Raw genomic sequence first — 17,849 nt, 5'->3', positions numbered from 1 at the left:
CTTTGCCTCCCTCCCCACCCATCGCCTGCACCGCCCTCCCCCCGTATGTAACCACTGCAGCTACGGTGCTCTATCTACCTAGCCTTGCCATCTCTCTCCCCTCAAGTCCCATTCCACAGCCATTCCTTGATTCTCCTCGTCTCAAACTCTGAACCCTCACCGCAAAAATGGATGAATACTTCGATAATATCATCGTGGCCAACCTCGACGGGAGCGAGTGCTACGACTTCTCCGGTATCTCGCGCGCCATGCGGCTGTCCAGCTTCAAGTCCGTCGTTGCGATGAAGCTACAGCGGCAGCATGGCCGCTACGTTAGCCCGGCCGAGTTGGAGCTGACAGCGTTTGGGAATCCGATGACGGATGGAGGTATGCGTAGTGCGATAGGTATATATAGGGATTCGAGCAGAGCTGACTAGGAACAGAGATGACATTGGCGGGGTATGGGATCGAGAATGTGCGTTCGGGTTCTTTTCGGCGTTTGAAGTGTCCAACTTGCCCATGTGGCCGGGGATGCTAAAAGACTTGAGAAGTGACAAAGGTAGCACTGACTGTGAACCAGGGCATGACCATCACGCGCGTCGACGTCGTGCCCGAGGCCAATGCCCCTGCCCGTCCTAATGCAGGCGGCCCGGGAGTACTCAATCCGCTCCAGATGAACCCGCCGCCGTACGATGGTCAAGCTGCAGCCCCGCCGGGCGATAAGCGCCTGTCCAACATCTTCTTCCAGGAGGACCACAGGACCCACACGCTGCGCAACGTTCCCGTGACCAGCACCGTGGAGGAGCTCTTCCAGCGGCTGAAGTCGGAGAAGGGGATTGACAAGGACAAGTCACAGGTGTTCTTGATCTTTGGCGGGAAGCAGTTTGCTGAGGGGAGAGGTGAGTTTGAAGATATATACGAAGAGTATTAGAGTGGGGGTAAGCTGACGCAGTATTAGGTCTCACCTTGATTGATTATGACGTGCAGGAGGTGAGTCCTGAGTTATTTCTTTGGAATCGAGGCGCTGGGTAAGGCAGGGCTGATTTCGATACAGAATAGCACAATTATTATGGTGCAGAAGCAAATCGGCGGTTCTTAGAGCTTCGAGAACTTTCTCCCATATTGAAATAAGTGTATTTAGACGCTTCCTGCTGTGGAAATCTAGCATTGCACGAATCAAGATCGATATCCCTTCCCTGGTAGTGTCCTACCATCTCGTGGGTCCGTGCGCTGGCGAGGTGAACGTGATTGGATTGGTTCTATTGGCTTTGCTCTTATCGATAGTTAACCGTAGGACAAATTTTCAGGCGAAGGGATACATGCGACTCCCAGCGTTTGTAAATGACATCATACGATCTACAAGCGGAATTTCATTACTCCTAAAATAACCAACACAAATCCTAATCTCCAACAAAGCAGCCATTCCTCCTCAAATCCACCGCTCCAACTGCTCCATCTCAACCCTACTCAACTGACTGTGCAACCACCCGCTCTTCCCATTAACTTCCCCCCTCGCAACCCGACCCACCCCCTCCAAATATGAATTCATCTTATGCGCGAAAAAATTCGCAAACAGCAGCGTGCCCAGCTCCTGCGGTCTAAGCACCTCCGCCCGCAGCTCCTCCTCGGCCTCGGGGTCCGCCGCATCGGCATTCGCGTCGCGCAGCACGATCAGAGTACCCAGCGCGTGCAGCGACAGCGGCGGAAGCTGTTGGCGCGGTTTTGAGGATCCCCTCTGGGCGAAGCCCAGGAAGCGATTTGTCGGTGCGGGAGCGCCTGCGGCGTCGGTCTTCTGGATGAGGCGCAGCAGCACACGGATGTATGCGTCATCAGCGCGCGGAACCGGATCGCCCTCGTTGACGATGCTCCACAGCTCGCCTTTCCCGACCAGCCCCGGTGGGATGCTGCTGAAGATGGGGAGGATGTCTCGCGAGAAGATGGGCGGGGCGCCGAACGTGATGATGGAGAGGCTGATGTGCGCGGCGTCGAGGAAACTGTACAGCGTGAAGGTGTTGGAGAAGAAGTGCGCGTAGAGCAGCGAGGCTACCGCGCCGCCGGCACTGTGTCCCGTGAAGATGACGTTGACGTTGCCCGGGTTGCTGCGGAGCGCGGATTCGAGGTGTGGGCGGATTTTGGGGGCGAGTTCGCGGGCTGAGGCGAGGAAGCCGCGGTGGACGAGGAGGGCACCGGTGTCATTCTGCCCGGTGAGCATGTTGAGGGTTTCCATGTTCTTTGGTGCATGGGGTTAGCGGATGGACGGAAGGATGAGAATGGAGGGGATATACGATGAAGTCTTTCACGTCTGCGGCGTGGTTGTTTGCATTTACCATCCAATCGACAATGCTCTTGCTCCCCCGGATAGACACCACAATCGTTGTGAGTCTTCCGTCATCAACGGAGACTCGCTCTGCAACGTAAAGTGCCGAAACCTTGGTCAAACTATCAAATGAGGAAGGCTCAAGCTTGAACGTCTGCCGGATAGAATGGCGGGGGATGTCAGGCTGGCTTTCCCCTGGGTACACGGCTTTGGCACATCTGGCGGCTATGTTGACGAGCTGAGCTGTTTCTTCGTTGCTGTGATGATCAGATGTTGTTTGAATAATTCCCAAGGCACTTACCAGTCCCATGTTTGATAGGCCCCATTTGCAAGAGCAGTGTTTGAGTATCGTTCGGCTCGCTCTTGTATCTTTGCTATTCGCTCATCGTTGTTGTATGAGAAAACTTCAGGGGGAAATGACTTAGTAGGTAATCATCAGAATTGAAAGAGCATCATACACCCTGAGTCTAGCGAAGTAGAATCCGCTATCAGGTCTCGGCTGATAGCCGAAAGAGTGCTAAGAGCTCCAGTCGGATTGTGAGACGGGGCTGAGGAGCTTGAAGTAGAGGCTGCTGAAGACAAATACATTGGTGTGGGCACTATAGATTGAGTGCTTCTTAGGGGTATCTTCGTTTAATCTTTAAGGATTAAAGACTAAAGCGAAGGCCGCGAGAGCATATTATTACCTCCTCAACCAGCTCCGGGCTTAGCTACACCCCGGTAGAAAAGGAAGTGGGGGAAATGAAATATACTCACCAATATAATCACCGGCAGCAAGGCAGCCTTGTTTGGAGCTGCATTGGGTCAAGGTAGGCGAAAGGGCCGTCTGGACTCTCAGCCTGGTCCCCGCACACGGCTGCCTCCGTGTCTCACTTGGACTTTACTTTTCATATGCAATTGACCTGTATTTCCCATCATCTTAAATGGCAACCCCATTCTGAAACTTCCGTGAGGATTCCACTGCGGCGGACGAAGACACCTTAGTTAAGTCACGTATGCGTTGCAGGATGTCACTTGCATCTTCTCTTCCAGCTGCACCGTTTGCCCCGCGGATAGCTTGGAAACGAGTCGGCCGCATCGAGACACAGTGTAATATACTGGCTGTCCAACTTGCGGAGCTTTACTGGACCGGCGTGAGACGGGACGTCGTTGATATCCTCAAGGCACTCCGAACCTGGAATAACGATGAGTGGGTTACAAATGTTTTTCCGCAATTGGAAGCGTTCGGGGAGGACGACGGTTCTTCTTGGACTGGCTTCGGAACGTTCGTGAATAGAGCCATCGGAAAGGATCAATCAGGCGTGTGAGTTGGCACTTTCATCTTCCTGTGGCCTAGATGATGTATGACCTGAGTTGTCGCATGGAACCTAGGACTGATCCGACGAATTGAATCCAGGGATAAAGATATCAAAGATATCGGGCGAGCAGCAAGTAAGAAGCACCGCAATATTCCTGTTTAGGATGAATAGTAACTCCTCCCAGCCCAGAACCAGTACAGAGGACTCGAAAAGCTGGCTTTAATACTCCTCCAAGGAGCCGGTAAGTGTTCTGAATGTGTTAAACGACAAAATCGTTTGATAATCTTGCCTAGGATTTCTGGACATTGATAAAGTTGTCGAATATCGCCCGCCTGATGATTTCGGCCTGTGGGTGAGACCAAGAGCAGCCCAATGTAAGTTCCAGGCTTCCACTGTCTGCCCGAGAGTCTAACAGGTTAATTAGTGGAAAATGGCAGTTCAGAATCCGAAAGGCCAAACTTCAAACCACGTGCTTGCACTTCCTGCAACGCAACCATTCGAGGATCCCATTTCTCGTGCGTGGAAGGATGTGTCCCCCCAAATACAGTCACAGGCCATTCCCAAGGTGGAGATGCATATTTCGTATGCGAGGACTGCGGTCGAAATGGAGCTCATCAAGTCAGCCATCTCCGCAAGCACCAAAAACACTGCATTCTTTCCGATGCGATATCACCTCGACAAGGTCAGAACCTATGCCCCTGTCGAGATTATGGTAGATCAGAAACCCCTTATCCATTCACTAAGACGGAAAAATTGAACCACGCATCGGACTGCACGCTGTTAAGTTTGGCACCAGAACACGTCAAGGCGCGATATGCAGACCTTGTGCAATGCAAGACCCTAGCAATGGAGAAGACACCAGAGAAGGATCGCAGCGAGACTTTGTCAGTTCTTTCACGTACATCCCAAAGAAGCTCCCTACTCCGCCACATTTCGCATTCCCGATCAAAAACTGAAGGGAGTCTTCCATCCAAGCGGGGGATCGCAAAGTCTATCCTACTACCAACCATAAAGTCGATATCGGAAAATATCCCTTTTGGAAATGTGCACATGGCACTATGCTTTGGGCCATTGATGATTGAAAACGGCGTTCCTGAGTGAGTCGCCCGATGCACAACTACTCGTCCAAGCTAATGCTTTTTATTAGTTCAAAGAAGGGTGTTTTAATCACCCTCAGGAAGTCCCTACAACTCCTCGGAGATACCGAAGTTGCTAATCTAGAACCTGCTTTGGCTTTATCGAACGACAAATGCGTATACCGGTCGAACCGTCCACCTCTCGTTCGCCGCATCAAAGCATGCCTAAAGCAAATCGTCGGTGAAGTCTTCACCGGGCTGACGAATAACGACCGAGAGCAAGAAGTCATTCGGCTCCTCGCAGAAGAAGGCAGGAAATGCCGAATCAATCCCCGATGGACTCAAGCGCGGAATGGTAGAAACTTTGAACGGGGAGTTGAAAAGATATTTACCGCCCTGAAACAGATTCTTAACCCCAAATCCGCCATTCTGTCTAACGCCATCCTGGGCCGGCTCTTCGACAAATCAGTGTCATTGGAATGGAATATTAGAAAGAATCACTGCCAAACGTTCTGTAACGCCCTAATTAGTCGAAGCACTTTTGGGAAATTCATCGCAACAAGACCAAACTGTCAGGTCTGCGTACCTCATGATCCGCTATACCTCGTCAGTTTTGTATGTGGCAATTCAAACGAGAACTATCCACGAAAAGTCAACCCACGCACAAAAAGAACGGTGCCAAATGGGCTTACTGAGGAGTATCTGCTCCGATACAAGAAATTTGGCCATCACAACGAATCCGACGTTTTCGACACGCTGACCGAATACTGGACAGATTGGGGCGCATTCCAGGGTCCAATCTTTGCTCATCAAGACCTCTTCCCATGGGATTGCACCGAGGCCTTAGGCGGGGGGACAGTAGGCGGCTCTGGTTCGCCGAAATGCAATAACTGCTCAGTGCTCCAACATGTCTGGGCGTTTCCATTCGACTCGTGGTCATTGACGAAGCTTCATCTGCTTCGGGAACGCGCACTCTATCCAGCGAGCTTTGAAGGATCCAAGACCCTTTCGGATGAGGAATGGTTCAGTAATCGAGTCCGAACCCTTCTTGCCTTGCATTCATTGAACACTGTTGCGGTGGCAATGGCAAAGACAAAGCGTTTCCGCGCCCTATGCAGATGAATTCCGGGTGTTATTCAACGCCCTACGCACCTTCAGCGGAGAGATCGGAGACCAAAATCCGAGTATGACTACTTTAACAGACTGCCAAAGGGAAATCCCGCCTTGGGCAAGAAGGGTTCATATTTAGCGCGACAGCAGTCAAAGCTGGCCGAAATGTATTCCATTGGCCGGTCGCGACTGGGGGGAATATATCGCGGGCAACCCCAAAGTCATCTCTTCGAGCAAAGCAAGCTTCACGACTGTACGCTTGCGCCCTGGGCAGACCTGATCCGCAGTAATCAAATCGAAGCGTATATCAGATTACGTGATTATCGTGCGGACGTGCTTAAGGAGGTCCCAGAGCTCAAATCAAACTCCATGCCTCAACGGAGCGGTCGAACCAATTCTCGAGCTCCCCAAGGTAATCCTAATAGTCGGGGAGCTAACAATTATGACAATTCATATTACGATCCCGCGTACCTTGATTCTGGGTTAGATGTCGACAACACTCTATCGGTTGATACTTCTCAAATATTCGACGCCTGGCCAAGCTCAGACAATGACAGTGATTATGATTATGATATGGACATTGCAGATAATGCTGAAGATTCATACGATGGCCTGGACCAATTCGGAGATTACTTGGAAAATGACTTTGCAACAATGACAGCAGACGGCCATGACTGTGAGCGCGAGAGCTCGTCAAATCAGCACACATCGAACCCAAGTGGTGTGAATCCCCTTTCATCTTCATCTGGATTTTGCTTACAACGTAATAGTTAACGAACCAGCTGTAGTGGCTTTGCCGCCTAGCCAAATATATGATATAGGCCCCTATCCAGACGATGGTAGAGACATGTACGAAAACAATGACTACAATGGATATAGTGAATATACAGGGGATAGCAGTGGTGGATATAGTGGTGGACACGGAGGAGATAGTGGAGGCAGATATGGAGGAAGCAGTGGAGGCGGATATAGTGGAGGGGATAGTGGAGGCGGATATAGCGGTGGCGATAGTGGAGGTGGGTATAGCGGTGGCGATAGCGGTGGCGATAGCGGAGGCGATAGCGGAGGCGGATACGGTGGTGACGGCGGAGGTGACGGCGGAGGTGGTGGAGATTAGTCCAGCAAGTGTGAGCAGATGCTTCGCATTCCGCAGCTATGTCAGACCGATCATGAGAATCCTCCCTAACGCATCACGAAAAGCCAGCGCTAGGATATCGGAGATGACAAATTCGACCAATTGGAAAAAGTATGTAGATTACCAGTACCGTCCTGCTCGCACTGCGCATAGGGGTATACGACCCATCTTCTTGTTTTCGGGGACTTCTCGACGTCTTGTTAATCTATGCGTTCTATGCATGAGTGCATAGAAGCCGTAGGCCCTTTACCGAACTGGGCATAACAGGTGAGCAAGAATGGCGGTGACTACCCCCCTGTTGGACGGAATGACCAAATCAGGAACATGAGCCCGGTTCAACAAAGCATCTAAGAATTCTATGCCGAAATACATAAGATCTTATAAAATTTAGGAGCTGTTCGGTTGCAACTTCATATTCAATATGGAGCTCAAATATGATTATGAGGCGATCGTTCGGTTATACTCCTTAGAATCAGAACTTAGCCACAGAATTTTCGATGTTCCCTTTACCCCAAAAAAACACGCTAAAAGGTTGGCAACTTTACTACATCTAGCTTCTAAACGGAGCTCTTGGCGTCATTTTAACGTAGCTCGAAGCTCCGTTACAGATTTCAGTTTAGGGAGTGTTCGGTTGCAATCTGAGGTTTTTTAAATCTGAGGTTGCTCTGTGCTTTCACCGGCGTCAACTAGTAGATATTTAGCGGCGCTTAACCTGGTATTTGTACTCAGTCTAATCTGTAACGTGTCCCGCCTTCACGTCGACGTGGTGCGGGACACGTTACAAATATATTGACCTACTGAACTCTAAAGATTAAGCCTATATATTAACATACTATGCAATTAATGCTTTATATTCCTAAGTATGGGTACTAAAATTTAGCTAATCCGATTGGCTGCATCTTATCGATAACGAACGGACCTAAATTAACGTGTTAAGGGATAACGTGTTTCACCAGTCATTCGTCAACACCAGTCATTCGTCAACACCAGTCATTCGACACCCCACCAACCACCAAGACGCGTCTTCGTACGATTAATCCACCACAACGCCTTTAATTGAATTAAAAATATATCTAATTATATTCTTTCAGATCTGGACATGTACGAATTATATGGCCTTAAATATGACAGTTACTGCACGTCCTTAGTGCGCGTTATTATACGACAGTTTCCTTATTCTAATCGGCCTCTTAATTCCTATTTTCTCTCTCCTGGATTAAAAACTGGCCTTATTAAGCCTGTAAAACGCCACTGTGTGTAATATACTAACGACGGTACTGCTGTTTTTATTTTTAATATTAATTAGCCGTATAAGGCTTAGTATTTTCCTTTATAAGTATTACTGCCGAATATATCGCCATCTAACATCCTTTAATAAGCCAATTTATTGCTTAACCTATTGGACTCTAAGATATACGTTAAAGAAGCGTACAAAGAAGCTTTTCCTGCTATTTAAGCTTAGTAAAATTATGAGGCGTTTCTAACGTCCATAGAGGTATTTCTCTATTCGCTGTACCTAGTAGAGGGGGTGTCTTTATAATAGTAAGCGATAATAAAACATATTAAGGATCATATGGGATAAGTCCTATAGCTTAGAAGCCACTTTTAATATTCTAATCCGTAAAGATAAACGGACGAATACTTAAATAGATTATTAAGAAGTTATCCTTATTAATGTAATAGATTCTTTAATAAACGAGCTACTAGACCTCTTAACCGTATAAGCGCTTTAATAGGGAAAAGCAGCTAACGTTAAGTGGTTAGAGAAGATATAATATATACGGAGGCATATAGAGCGTAATAATATTGTTTATATAACAGTATTAATTGAATTTAGGTGTTATATAACTGCCGTAACTATCTAGAATAAGTAGATAATACGTCCCCTTTGTACGAGACTCTATATAGGTATTAAAGTGCTTAATCTATTTAAATCCTAGTTAATCTGTTATCTAGCTGTTATTACTTATAGTAATTACCTAGTTATCCGGAATCTATTAATACCAGTTTAATTAATAAACCTTTCTAGCTAGAATTATAAAGGGCGAAATTACCTAGCTAGTAGCGTTAATTCCCTTAATCGCTATTATCTATTTACGGTTTCCTAGTTATATAATAATTACCTAGCCAACTATATTAGAGCTTATAACCACTTTTAATATTATAATAACCCCCATTATAAATCCCGTCTTATTAAAATTATAGAAATTATTATTAAGAATACCGTACAACTAATACGTCTCCTAGATAAGCTTAAACCACGCATTAATTATATCTAGATCCTTGCATTTAGCCCGCTATAAGTAAAACTTTCAATTTCACTTTATTTTTAGCTAAGGTTAGCTATTAATAAAGCGTAAAGCCCAGTTCTTTCTAAGCGGTAGTAGTTGTGACGGTTCGTCTATATAGCTACCATTGAGGCGTCGTCGGTTACGGATTAATGTTGTCCTAACGTTGCCCCGACGACCGAACACATACATAGTCGTCTACCGCGCCCCTTTCTTTGAGCCCTTACCTTAGTCTACTCATAATATAGCCCCTTATTGTTGCTTAATCTATCGGATTGCTCCTACAGAAAGCTAGCCGTGACATTAGACTAAGGTCAACCCCAATTGGCCTATAGAGGCGATACAATACTAGGTCCAATGGTTAAACGCGTAGCCAGTTCTACTACTACAACTACAGACCAACCGACCCTCTAAGCCCTGCTTGAGGCAGGCAATTGCGACAGTAGATTAAGCAGCTAAAAGAAGAGACTGCGGCAATTAGATTAAAAGGATCACCCCAATTATAATCTCAGCAGTAAGAGGACTTGCCTAAGGAAGTAAAGAGATACTATGGTAAGAAAGAGCGCATTAAGGCCTAGTGCACTAGAGATAGCTACCGACCTAGCGCTGGCAGATCGCGAGGAACCCGTAGACGCGACACTTGAGCCGCCAGAGCTCCAACCGTACTATGGCGAGATAGAGCTTTTAGACAATATAAAGAGCAAATAGGACCGTCTTATAGTATAATTAGAAGACGATAAGAACCCTATATACTTTGAGATGGAGACTAAAAGGGAGTTTATAGCCGCAACTACCTAAAGCCTAGCCGAGATACCTATAACCGAACTTATAGAGGAGCTGAGGCTCTAGGGAATATAAAGGAAGGCGTTAGAATAGTAGATTGCTATACTATAGCGTCTTATAAATAACTACGCGTATAAGGCTATTAATATAAAAGAGGAGGCCGAGGCAAAGATAGCGGAGCTTAAAAAGCACTTGGATAATAGGACAGATAAGCTCCGTAAGGCCAATTAGAAGATATTAAGGATAGGCCGCAAGGTCACCATATAAGCCCTAAATTAAGAAGACAGTGAGCAAGAAAGCATACCGTTACAGACAATATAAGAAGGGACACTACTCTCCTAGACGAGCAGTATTACGGGCTTAGGACATATAGCAAAGTTTCTAGACCCCCCTACGCTTATAGATAAAAAAGAACCTACCTATCGTGCTTAGAGCGGCCATATATAAAACAAGCTTCAATTTAATGCAGACTGGTTTTATTAAGACAACCTAGATTAGAAAGAGGATATAAAAGTAGCGTATATTAAGATACGTGTAGGAGGCAAAGCTTACAATTACCTCTTACCCTACTTAGAGGCGGAGCGCGATGCGGAACGCAACCCTACCAGTAAAGAGGTACTTAAGTTCCTAGAGAACGTCTTTAAGGACCCAGATCGCCGCATTAAGGCCTAGTAGGAACTTAAAGGCCTCAAGATGCCGTACCTAGGAGACTTCAATGATTTCCAATCTAACTTTATACGCGGAGAGTCTCCGGGCACTATCATCCCACACAACCGTGATTACTTAGCAATTAGTAAGCCCGCACAGGCCACTATCGCCAACTTAAACTCCGATTTGAATAATAACAAAGCACTATTTATACGTGTAATACTCCAATATTCGGCCGTCTATTTTAATAGGGTCCTTTCCCTTTTTATCACCACGTGTGCGCTTGGCCTTAGGGGACCTAATAGCAAGTGCGCTAGCTTTATAAGCCTTATACGCGTCTACAGAAGCTCCCTATTGCTATCGCTTTAATTTTAACGGAATACTAACCTCTTTTCGCTTAGGATTAATAACCCCTTTTAGCTTAGGATCACTAGGGCCCTTATTAGTATTACTTAAGATTAATATAAAATTACCACGAGCTAATTAAGTATAGGTCCTTTAAGCTCTAGTACGCGCTGCTCTGCCAGATTAATAGAGTAGGAGAGGTGGCGGCTCTTAATAATTGTCAGGTGCCAAATAGTTCGCGATAGGCTCCTTCTTACTAATATTTTGGTGAGGGTCGTCTAATATAGTACCTTAGAGTACTTCCGCGTTATTAAGCCATAAGTTATTGTCCTCCCCCGCTTTTAAAATAACCACCTTGTCCTCTAACCCCCCTAAAACTTTGTTATATAGCACTGATGGCTCGTCAAACGGCTACTGCTTATCCTCCTTATCCTCCTCAATATCCTTATCTACTTCGTCAGCCGGTTCTTCGTTTTGGATTAGAAAGTGGCTAAGATCTATACCACCGCTTGGTTGAGTAGGTATATGCTTTTAGGCCTCCTCCTACCTTTCCTTTTAGAGCTCTCGTATAGTGACGTCAGCAGCGCGTTTAGCAATCTTAGCGCTTATTTTGCTACGCTAGTTGGCCTTACCGTGCTTCTTTTTAGGTAGTAGCTGCTAGCGAGCCTTTGGAGGAACCTTAAATAGAGCGCCCTTAGGTAGCGATCGAAGCTCTACCTATCTAGTTAAAATAGTCATTTAAGCTACCTTAAAGTCTTTAAATTTATTGGCAAGCTCGCCCATTTCTTTAGTAGGAAGGTCCTTAATAATATTAAGGAGGCGGAGAACTGATAGCTAGATCCTAGTAAGAGCTTCTGGGTGCCCTAGCAGGGGGTCGCCCTGGAACGCTATATCCTTAATATATCGCGGCTGCCAATCTAGAGCGGTAACTAGCTTTGTTGCGATACACTAGCGAGGGTAAATTAAAGCTAGCGATATAGGAAGCCTCTGCATTAAGTACTGAATAAGCATGTAACAATAGGGGAGGCTATATCGGTAGGGGTCCTCACAGTCGCAGTTGTCCTGCTTTTACTCCCGATTAGCCTACTCCTGCTTTTCCTTATTTATTAAAGCTCTTGCGCCACATATAGAGTTAAAGATTTGCTTAAGCGCGTAGTATGTTACTACACCGTTAATCTATATAAAGTGGTGCTAAAAGAGATCTAGGGTAATAGTTTGGGGGAGGGACATTTTAGACGTATATTTGGATTTGATTAACTCCTAGTATAGTATTAAAATTCACCTCTTTAGCTTAATTATAGTATCCTTAAGGCTTAATTAATAATTAGTAAAGCATTTTAATCCTCTATTAATACCCTTGCCTCGTTAACTTGCCGCTATACCTAAATTTAGAAGGTATTTAGTAAAGGGGGAGTAAGCGGTTAAGGAAAAGTTGACGTTAAAATAAGGTTTTTAAGCTGGGGAATAGAATATCGCTATAAGATATTTAGATAAGCTTTACTATAGGCCGGCCTATAGTAAAGCTCATCTAAATACCTTATGGCGATATTCTGCTCCCCAGCCTAAAATTTAACCTTATATAGAAAGCTTACTAAAACTTACCTAATATAATAGGTAATTATCTGGCTCTCCTTTTTAACGTATATAGTCTAAAACTATACCTTATTACACGGGTATAGCTTATCTAGGACTGCCTTTCAATTAACTTTAAGCTCTGCTACCATTTTAGATTTTAGGTAGAGCTAAAATAGTTCCTTTACTACCTTCCTCTCCTCCACTAAGTAGCTATATGGCCTCTTAGCCTTTGTCTAGATCCCCTTATTAATCCGCTTCTTTATTGCCTTTATAGCGTGCTACTAGCAGTACTAGAGAATAACTGTAATTAACTGCCCTACTAATAAGGCGGCCGTAAGGCCCTTACTAAAGTCGGCAATAATAACTTTAGGTGGCTGTTTCTAAAGCTTCTGCTAAGTAGACTCTAGTAAAAAGGTCTAATCTAGCTAAGACTCGCTCTTAATAAACGACTGTATTACTAAAAAAGAGGACCCTATATTAGTAACGCCAGTTATAATAGCTAATAAGAGCTTAGATTGATTAGTATTAAATATAGCGTCTATCTAGTAGCTAAAGTTGGTAATAAACCTTTACGCTAAATCTACCTAAATAGGAAGCCAGAACACTAGCTACTAAAGACTTTGGGTAATTGGATAACCTGATTCTGGATTAATTATGTAGGTATATTAAGACCGGTACTTAAATCCATACTAGTAGAGAAGCAGCTTAAGGGCGCCAAGTGCTTGCGGCTGGCCCTTAGCTCCTCTAGGAAGGCCGCTTAACAATCACATTAAGCTATAGTATTTCTTCTTGCTTATATATAACTCCCAGGTAGAAAGTTAACGCTATATAGTAAGATAGGTCTCTCATATTACCCTAAGAGCGTAGGCTTTTATGGCTGCCTCTTTAGCCTCTAGTAGTTGATCCTAGTGGCCAATATAAGTAAGAGGATTTGTAATAAAGTCGTGTTCTAGAGCCTCCGGAGCCTCTAGATTAGAGTGCTTAGCACGCGTAATAGTTGCCACCTATCCTTTAATATTACCTATGTTGAAGTGGGTTCCAGTTAGCGTGTATTGCTTCTTGTTGGGTGGAACCTCTAACACTCTTCTATATAATTGTCGCTTCCCCACCCTCTTAGAAATANATGCTNAATAAAAATAATNATNAAACTATACCTATTTTAACAGGTTATAAGCCNNGAGACGCTTNTATCGCGCAGCNACCTATATACTACGTCTTAAGATACACCTTAGACATACGCACTCTAGACATTTTAGACATACGCACTCTAGATACTTTACACTCTAGACACTTTGGACATACGCACTCTAGACTTTTTAGATATGCGTACTCTAGATACTTTACACTCTAAACACTTCGGATATATATACTCTAGACATTTTAGACATACGCACTCTAGATACTTTACACTCTAGATATTTCGGACATGCGCACTCTAGACACCTTAGATATACACACTTTAAATATTTCGGATATTCGGATATACGTACTCTAACTTAGACATACGCACTCTAGAAATTTCAGATATCCTATTAATCGAGATCGGCTTTTCTTACTATGTCTTAGTTGCCTGTTACTATCTATTAACCTTAAATTAGGTTTTCTATTAATGTCTTAGTTGCCTATCACTATTACTATTCCTAGTGCCATTATTATTATTATTATTATTATCATCAGTCGTTAAATCCTTAGCACTATACTAAATACTAAAAAGGTAATAGTACACAAGCCAAAGAATATTGTTTCCCACCTTTTTACTAAAATACTTACTTCTCTTTTATAAGTTATTATAGCGATTAAATACTCTAAGTCCAATATTAATCTCTCTAACATTTAGATACTTAAAAGCCCTATAAACTATAAAAAGTGGAAGAAAGGTACCGGGTAGTAGCTAATTAAGAATAACTTTAATTTAGACGCTCTAGTTAACCTAGGAGCTGGACTAGCTATAAACCGACCTTAGGTTAAGAGAGACGCTTATAATGAACTTATTAAAACTTATTAGGCGGATCTTAAAGCTTAAAAAAGAAAGCAACTTAAGAGAGTAAACTGCATCTCTATAACCTATAGCACTTACAGACAGAACCTTATTAAAGACTATATTAAAATTAAGGATGTAATAGAAATCTTACACACGGAATTTAAGCCAAAAGGAGACGCGATATACGCTAAAATATGCGCCAAATGGCGAAACCTTACTCTTGTAAATTGCAAGAATATTAAAGAATATATTATTAAATTTAAGGAGATATACTTAGACCTTAAGACCTAAAACTATACTATAGACCGAATAGACCTACTCTCTAAGTTTATTAATAGTCTTGGTCCTACTTTTAATGGCTAGTAAGAATCGTTCTACCTTATACACTCCCTTACTAACAAGACCCTTACTCTCTTAAAAGTTTAGGGCCTTACCTATATATAAGAGCAACTTATACTCTAAAGTTAACCAGTAGCTTTTTAAGCATACACAAATTAAGCCTCTTACCGCTAGTAGCACTATAATTAGTAAGGCCAATAATAATATAATAGACCGTATTGCAGGCCATATAAATGCGCTGGCTACTAGGAAGACAGATACTGGATCCTTTAACCCCACTTAAAGGAGATCTGGCGAAAGGAAAATCCTAAAAAAGCCGTAGAGATAGATACGCGCTCTACTTATAAAAGGGACTTTAGAAAATAACGAAGAGCCCATTAGAGCAACTCCTTATTAGGATCTATATTATTACCTACAGCACTATTAGCAATAATAATAAATAGTAAGCCTCTTACTAAGTTAAGGCAATATATAGGAATGGCTATTTAATTAACTATAGTCTAGTAACGAATAAGGTGGCTATAAAAGCTTTAACTCTATAGTAAGCTAACTAGGCTATAATTGCACCTTAATAATTATAGCCAAAACTCCCGTATTTCCAATTATATTAGATATTCTTCACCATAGATCCATCCACTCTTATATTATTTTTTATTTGTTCCCTTTGGACTCTTTATAGCTAGCATACTATTCTTCTTTTATAGTCTTTTACTGCTTATACAGATCGCCCTTTAACCTTTACTATTAGTATAGAAACTATTAGCCTACGTATATAACCTGTAGAAGAACTTACGCTACTTTATATACAACCTACTTCGCCGACTATACCTTATTGCCTATTGGTGGCGGGTTCCTTATATTATTCGCATTCCTCCTCGCTCCTATACCTCTAAGCTTACTAAACAACTTTATTTTATAGCCAAACTAAATATTAACCTCTCCTCTGCAATTATTATTAATACTAGGTATACTTAGCATATGTTTTAGTTAAGAGAGCTGTTTATTACCTATTAAGATCTTTAAGCTAATAAGAAGATTATTATCTCTAGAATTAGAGAAACGTATCTCTAGTTAATAGGAAAGGGAGATATATACCTAAGACTTATAGTTCTAGGAGTTAAGAGAGAGCTTATTCTCACTAACGTCCTTTATATCCCTAATTTATAAGCTAACCTAGTATCTGGTTTATAGCTTATTAATAATTAAGTTTATCTTTATCTATCTAACCTTAGATGCGATTTTCTCTACAACTTAAAGCTTATAGCTTACGCGTTTCGTAAGTCCGGCCTCTTCTTTCTCTATACTTGGGCCGACTATTAAGAAGGGCTTATAGCCTTTGCAGTTAGCTATTAAACCAGCTATATATTATACAGCAGCTTACGAAACCCAGCTAAGAGGTTGTGGCACGAAAGGCTTAGTTATATTAGCCCCTAGAACTTATAAAAGCTCTAAAGAATGTTAAAAGGGATAGACCTTACTTACTAGACCTTTATGACTGTACCTGTGAAGTTTACCTACGTGGCAGAATACACGATGTTATATATTGGGATTCTCTTATTAACCACGATACCAAGCCTTATAAAGTTATATTCTCTAATATTAAAGAACCTATAAAAGTAGCTAGCTATAATGGATTAAGATATTTTGTTACTTTCTAAAATAGAGTTAATAAAATAAGTAAAGTCTACCTAATGAAGTATAAGGCTGAAGTCCTGTTCTATTTTTAATAATATTAAGCGAAGGTTAAATAATAAGGAAGTCTTATTTTACGGCTATATAGTAATGGCGGAGGAGAATATCTTAGATATGCTTTTTAGCTAGAACTTACGAACGAGGGAATTTAGTTCTTATACTTAACCCTAGAGAGTTAATAATAAAATAGAGCCTTAGAACGACTTAATCGCATAATATATAACCGAGCCTTTACCTTTATAAATAATTGCTTACTTCCTAAGAACTTCTAGCCAGAAGTAGTTAAGCACGCTAACTTTATACGAAATATTCTCCCTATTAAATCATTAGAAATATAGACCCCCTACAAAATAGAGTAAGGCGAAGTCTTTAATTACTCCTAGATTCGCACCTTTAGGTGCGATATCTGGTATAGGGCCGGTAGTTAGAAGAAGTTTAGCTCTTACGTAAATAAAAAGGCAAGATTAGGGAACCTTGTTGGCTTTAAGGGTAAATATATTATTTAAATTCAAGATAAAGAGACAGGACGGCTTATACGTGCCTTAGCTGTCCACTTTTAAGAGACTGTTTTAACAGTTCCCGGTAGCAATAAGCGTTGAATTTAAGAATAATATATTAAATACGACTCCGATACTCTAGATATTAACGCTTAGTTTAAGGGAGAAGAAGCTTTACCTAATTACGCTACCTAACGTAAATAGCATTAAGAAGAGAAACAGCTCCTTAAGAAAGCTTAAAAATTAAAGCGCCTCGCTACTAATAAGACACCCCTACGGAAGTTAAAACGTCTGGCAGCTACTAATAGGCCTTAACTACCTCTTAAGTATCGCAATTCTGTTAACATTAGAGAAAACCCGCCTATTATAGCATTCTTAGCGCTTACCTACTTCTTAACCCCTTTCTTTAAACACCTCTACGCTATACTTAGTAACTCCCTTATAGCTAAACCTTATAAGCTAAGGTTATAGAAATAATCTACCCTTAACGTTAATAATAATAAATAGTACTCCGCTAGTAAAGACGAAATTAGCTCTTATAAAGCAAATAATACCTAAATACTTATTAACCAACCTCTTAATTATAAAGTTCTTAACGCCTAATAGGTTTTTAAGCATAAGTGGGATAGTAAAGGAAGGATTATATAATATAAGGTAAGGTAGGTAGTAAAGGGTTACGAACAATAAGCTAGGGTTAACTTTAATGAGACCTTTGCGTCTATTATGAAACCTATAAGCTATAAAGCGCTCTTTACCATCGCAGCTATATAAGACCTTAAGATTAAA

At 42.6% G+C, this 17,849-nt stretch overlaps 4 protein-coding genes across 4 annotated transcripts; 3 read left to right on the top strand and 1 right to left on the bottom strand.

The window, feature by feature from the left end:
* Window positions 1-463: 463 nt before the first annotated feature.
* On the top strand, window positions 464-1,366 carry K441DRAFT_653005 (uncharacterized protein). Its single transcript, XM_067647454.1, has 3 exons — window positions 464-878; window positions 938-969; window positions 1,034-1,366. The coding sequence occupies exons 1-3, from the start codon at window positions 563-565 to the stop codon at window positions 1,076-1,078; spliced, it is 393 nt and encodes a 130-aa protein (XP_067508957.1). The 5' UTR covers window positions 464-562; the 3' UTR covers window positions 1,079-1,366.
* K441DRAFT_653004 (alpha/beta-hydrolase) lies at window positions 1,253-2,727 on the bottom strand. Its single transcript, XM_067647453.1, has 2 exons — window positions 2,265-2,727; window positions 1,253-2,209 (listed from the first exon to the last, which is right to left on the bottom strand). The coding sequence occupies exons 1-2, from the start codon at window positions 2,604-2,606 to the stop codon at window positions 1,409-1,411; spliced, it is 1,143 nt and encodes a 380-aa protein (XP_067508956.1). The 5' UTR covers window positions 2,607-2,727; the 3' UTR covers window positions 1,253-1,408.
* A 1,628-nt stretch (window positions 2,728-4,355) lies between these two features.
* On the top strand, window positions 4,356-6,180 carry K441DRAFT_215949 (uncharacterized protein). Its single transcript, XM_067640569.1, has 2 exons — window positions 4,356-5,312; window positions 5,367-6,180. Exons 1-2 carry the CDS (start codon window positions 4,704-4,706, stop codon window positions 5,790-5,792), a joined length of 1,035 nt encoding a protein of 344 aa, XP_067508955.1. The 5' UTR covers window positions 4,356-4,703; the 3' UTR covers window positions 5,793-6,180.
* A 237-nt stretch (window positions 6,181-6,417) lies between these two features.
* K441DRAFT_653001 (uncharacterized protein) lies at window positions 6,418-6,948 on the top strand. The gene has a single exon (XM_067647452.1). The coding sequence runs from the start codon at window positions 6,628-6,630 to the stop codon at window positions 6,895-6,897; it is 270 nt and encodes an 89-aa protein (XP_067508954.1). The 5' UTR covers window positions 6,418-6,627; the 3' UTR covers window positions 6,898-6,948.
* Window positions 6,949-17,849: the final 10,901 nt, after the last annotated feature.

Source organism: Cenococcum geophilum (assembly GCF_001692895.1).
Source record: "Cenococcum geophilum 1.58 unplaced genomic scaffold K441scaffold_4, whole genome shotgun sequence".
NCBI classification, from domain to species: Eukaryota; Fungi; Ascomycota; class Dothideomycetes; order Gloniales; family Gloniaceae; genus Cenococcum; species Cenococcum geophilum.
The sequence above is the reverse complement of the archived record's forward strand: the minus strand, read 5'-3'. Positions and strand labels throughout refer to the sequence as shown.

What these genes read in the sequence shown, in the direction of transcription:
- K441DRAFT_653005 (XM_067647454.1), top strand. Translation starts at nt 563, where the DNA reads ATGACCATCACGCGCGTCGACGTCGTGCCCGAGGCCAATGCCCCTGCC. An exon ending in GCAGTTTGCTGAGGGGAGAG is followed by an intron (nt 879 to 937) that starts GTGAGTTTGAAG and finishes ACGCAGTATTAG; the next exon opens with GTCTCACCTTGATTGATTAT. An exon ending in TTGATTATGACGTGCAGGAG is followed by an intron (nt 970 to 1,033) that starts GTGAGTCCTGAG and finishes ATTTCGATACAG; the next exon opens with AATAGCACAATTATTATGGT.
- K441DRAFT_653004 (XM_067647453.1), bottom strand. Translation starts at nt 2,606, where the DNA reads ATGGGACTGGTAAGTGCCTTGGGAATTATTCAAACAACATCTGATCAT. An exon ending in CAGACGTGAAAGACTTCATC is followed by an intron (nt 2,210 to 2,264) that starts GTATATCCCCTC and finishes CATGCACCAAAG; the next exon opens with AACATGGAAACCCTCAACAT.
- K441DRAFT_215949 (XM_067640569.1), top strand. Translation starts at nt 4,704, where the DNA reads ATGCACAACTACTCGTCCAAGCTAATGCTTTTTATTAGTTCAAAGAAG. An exon ending in GCAATTCAAACGAGAACTAT is followed by an intron (nt 5,313 to 5,366) that starts CCACGAAAAGTC and finishes GGGCTTACTGAG; the next exon opens with GAGTATCTGCTCCGATACAA.
- K441DRAFT_653001 (XM_067647452.1), top strand. Translation starts at nt 6,628, where the DNA reads ATGTACGAAAACAATGACTACAATGGATATAGTGAATATACAGGGGAT.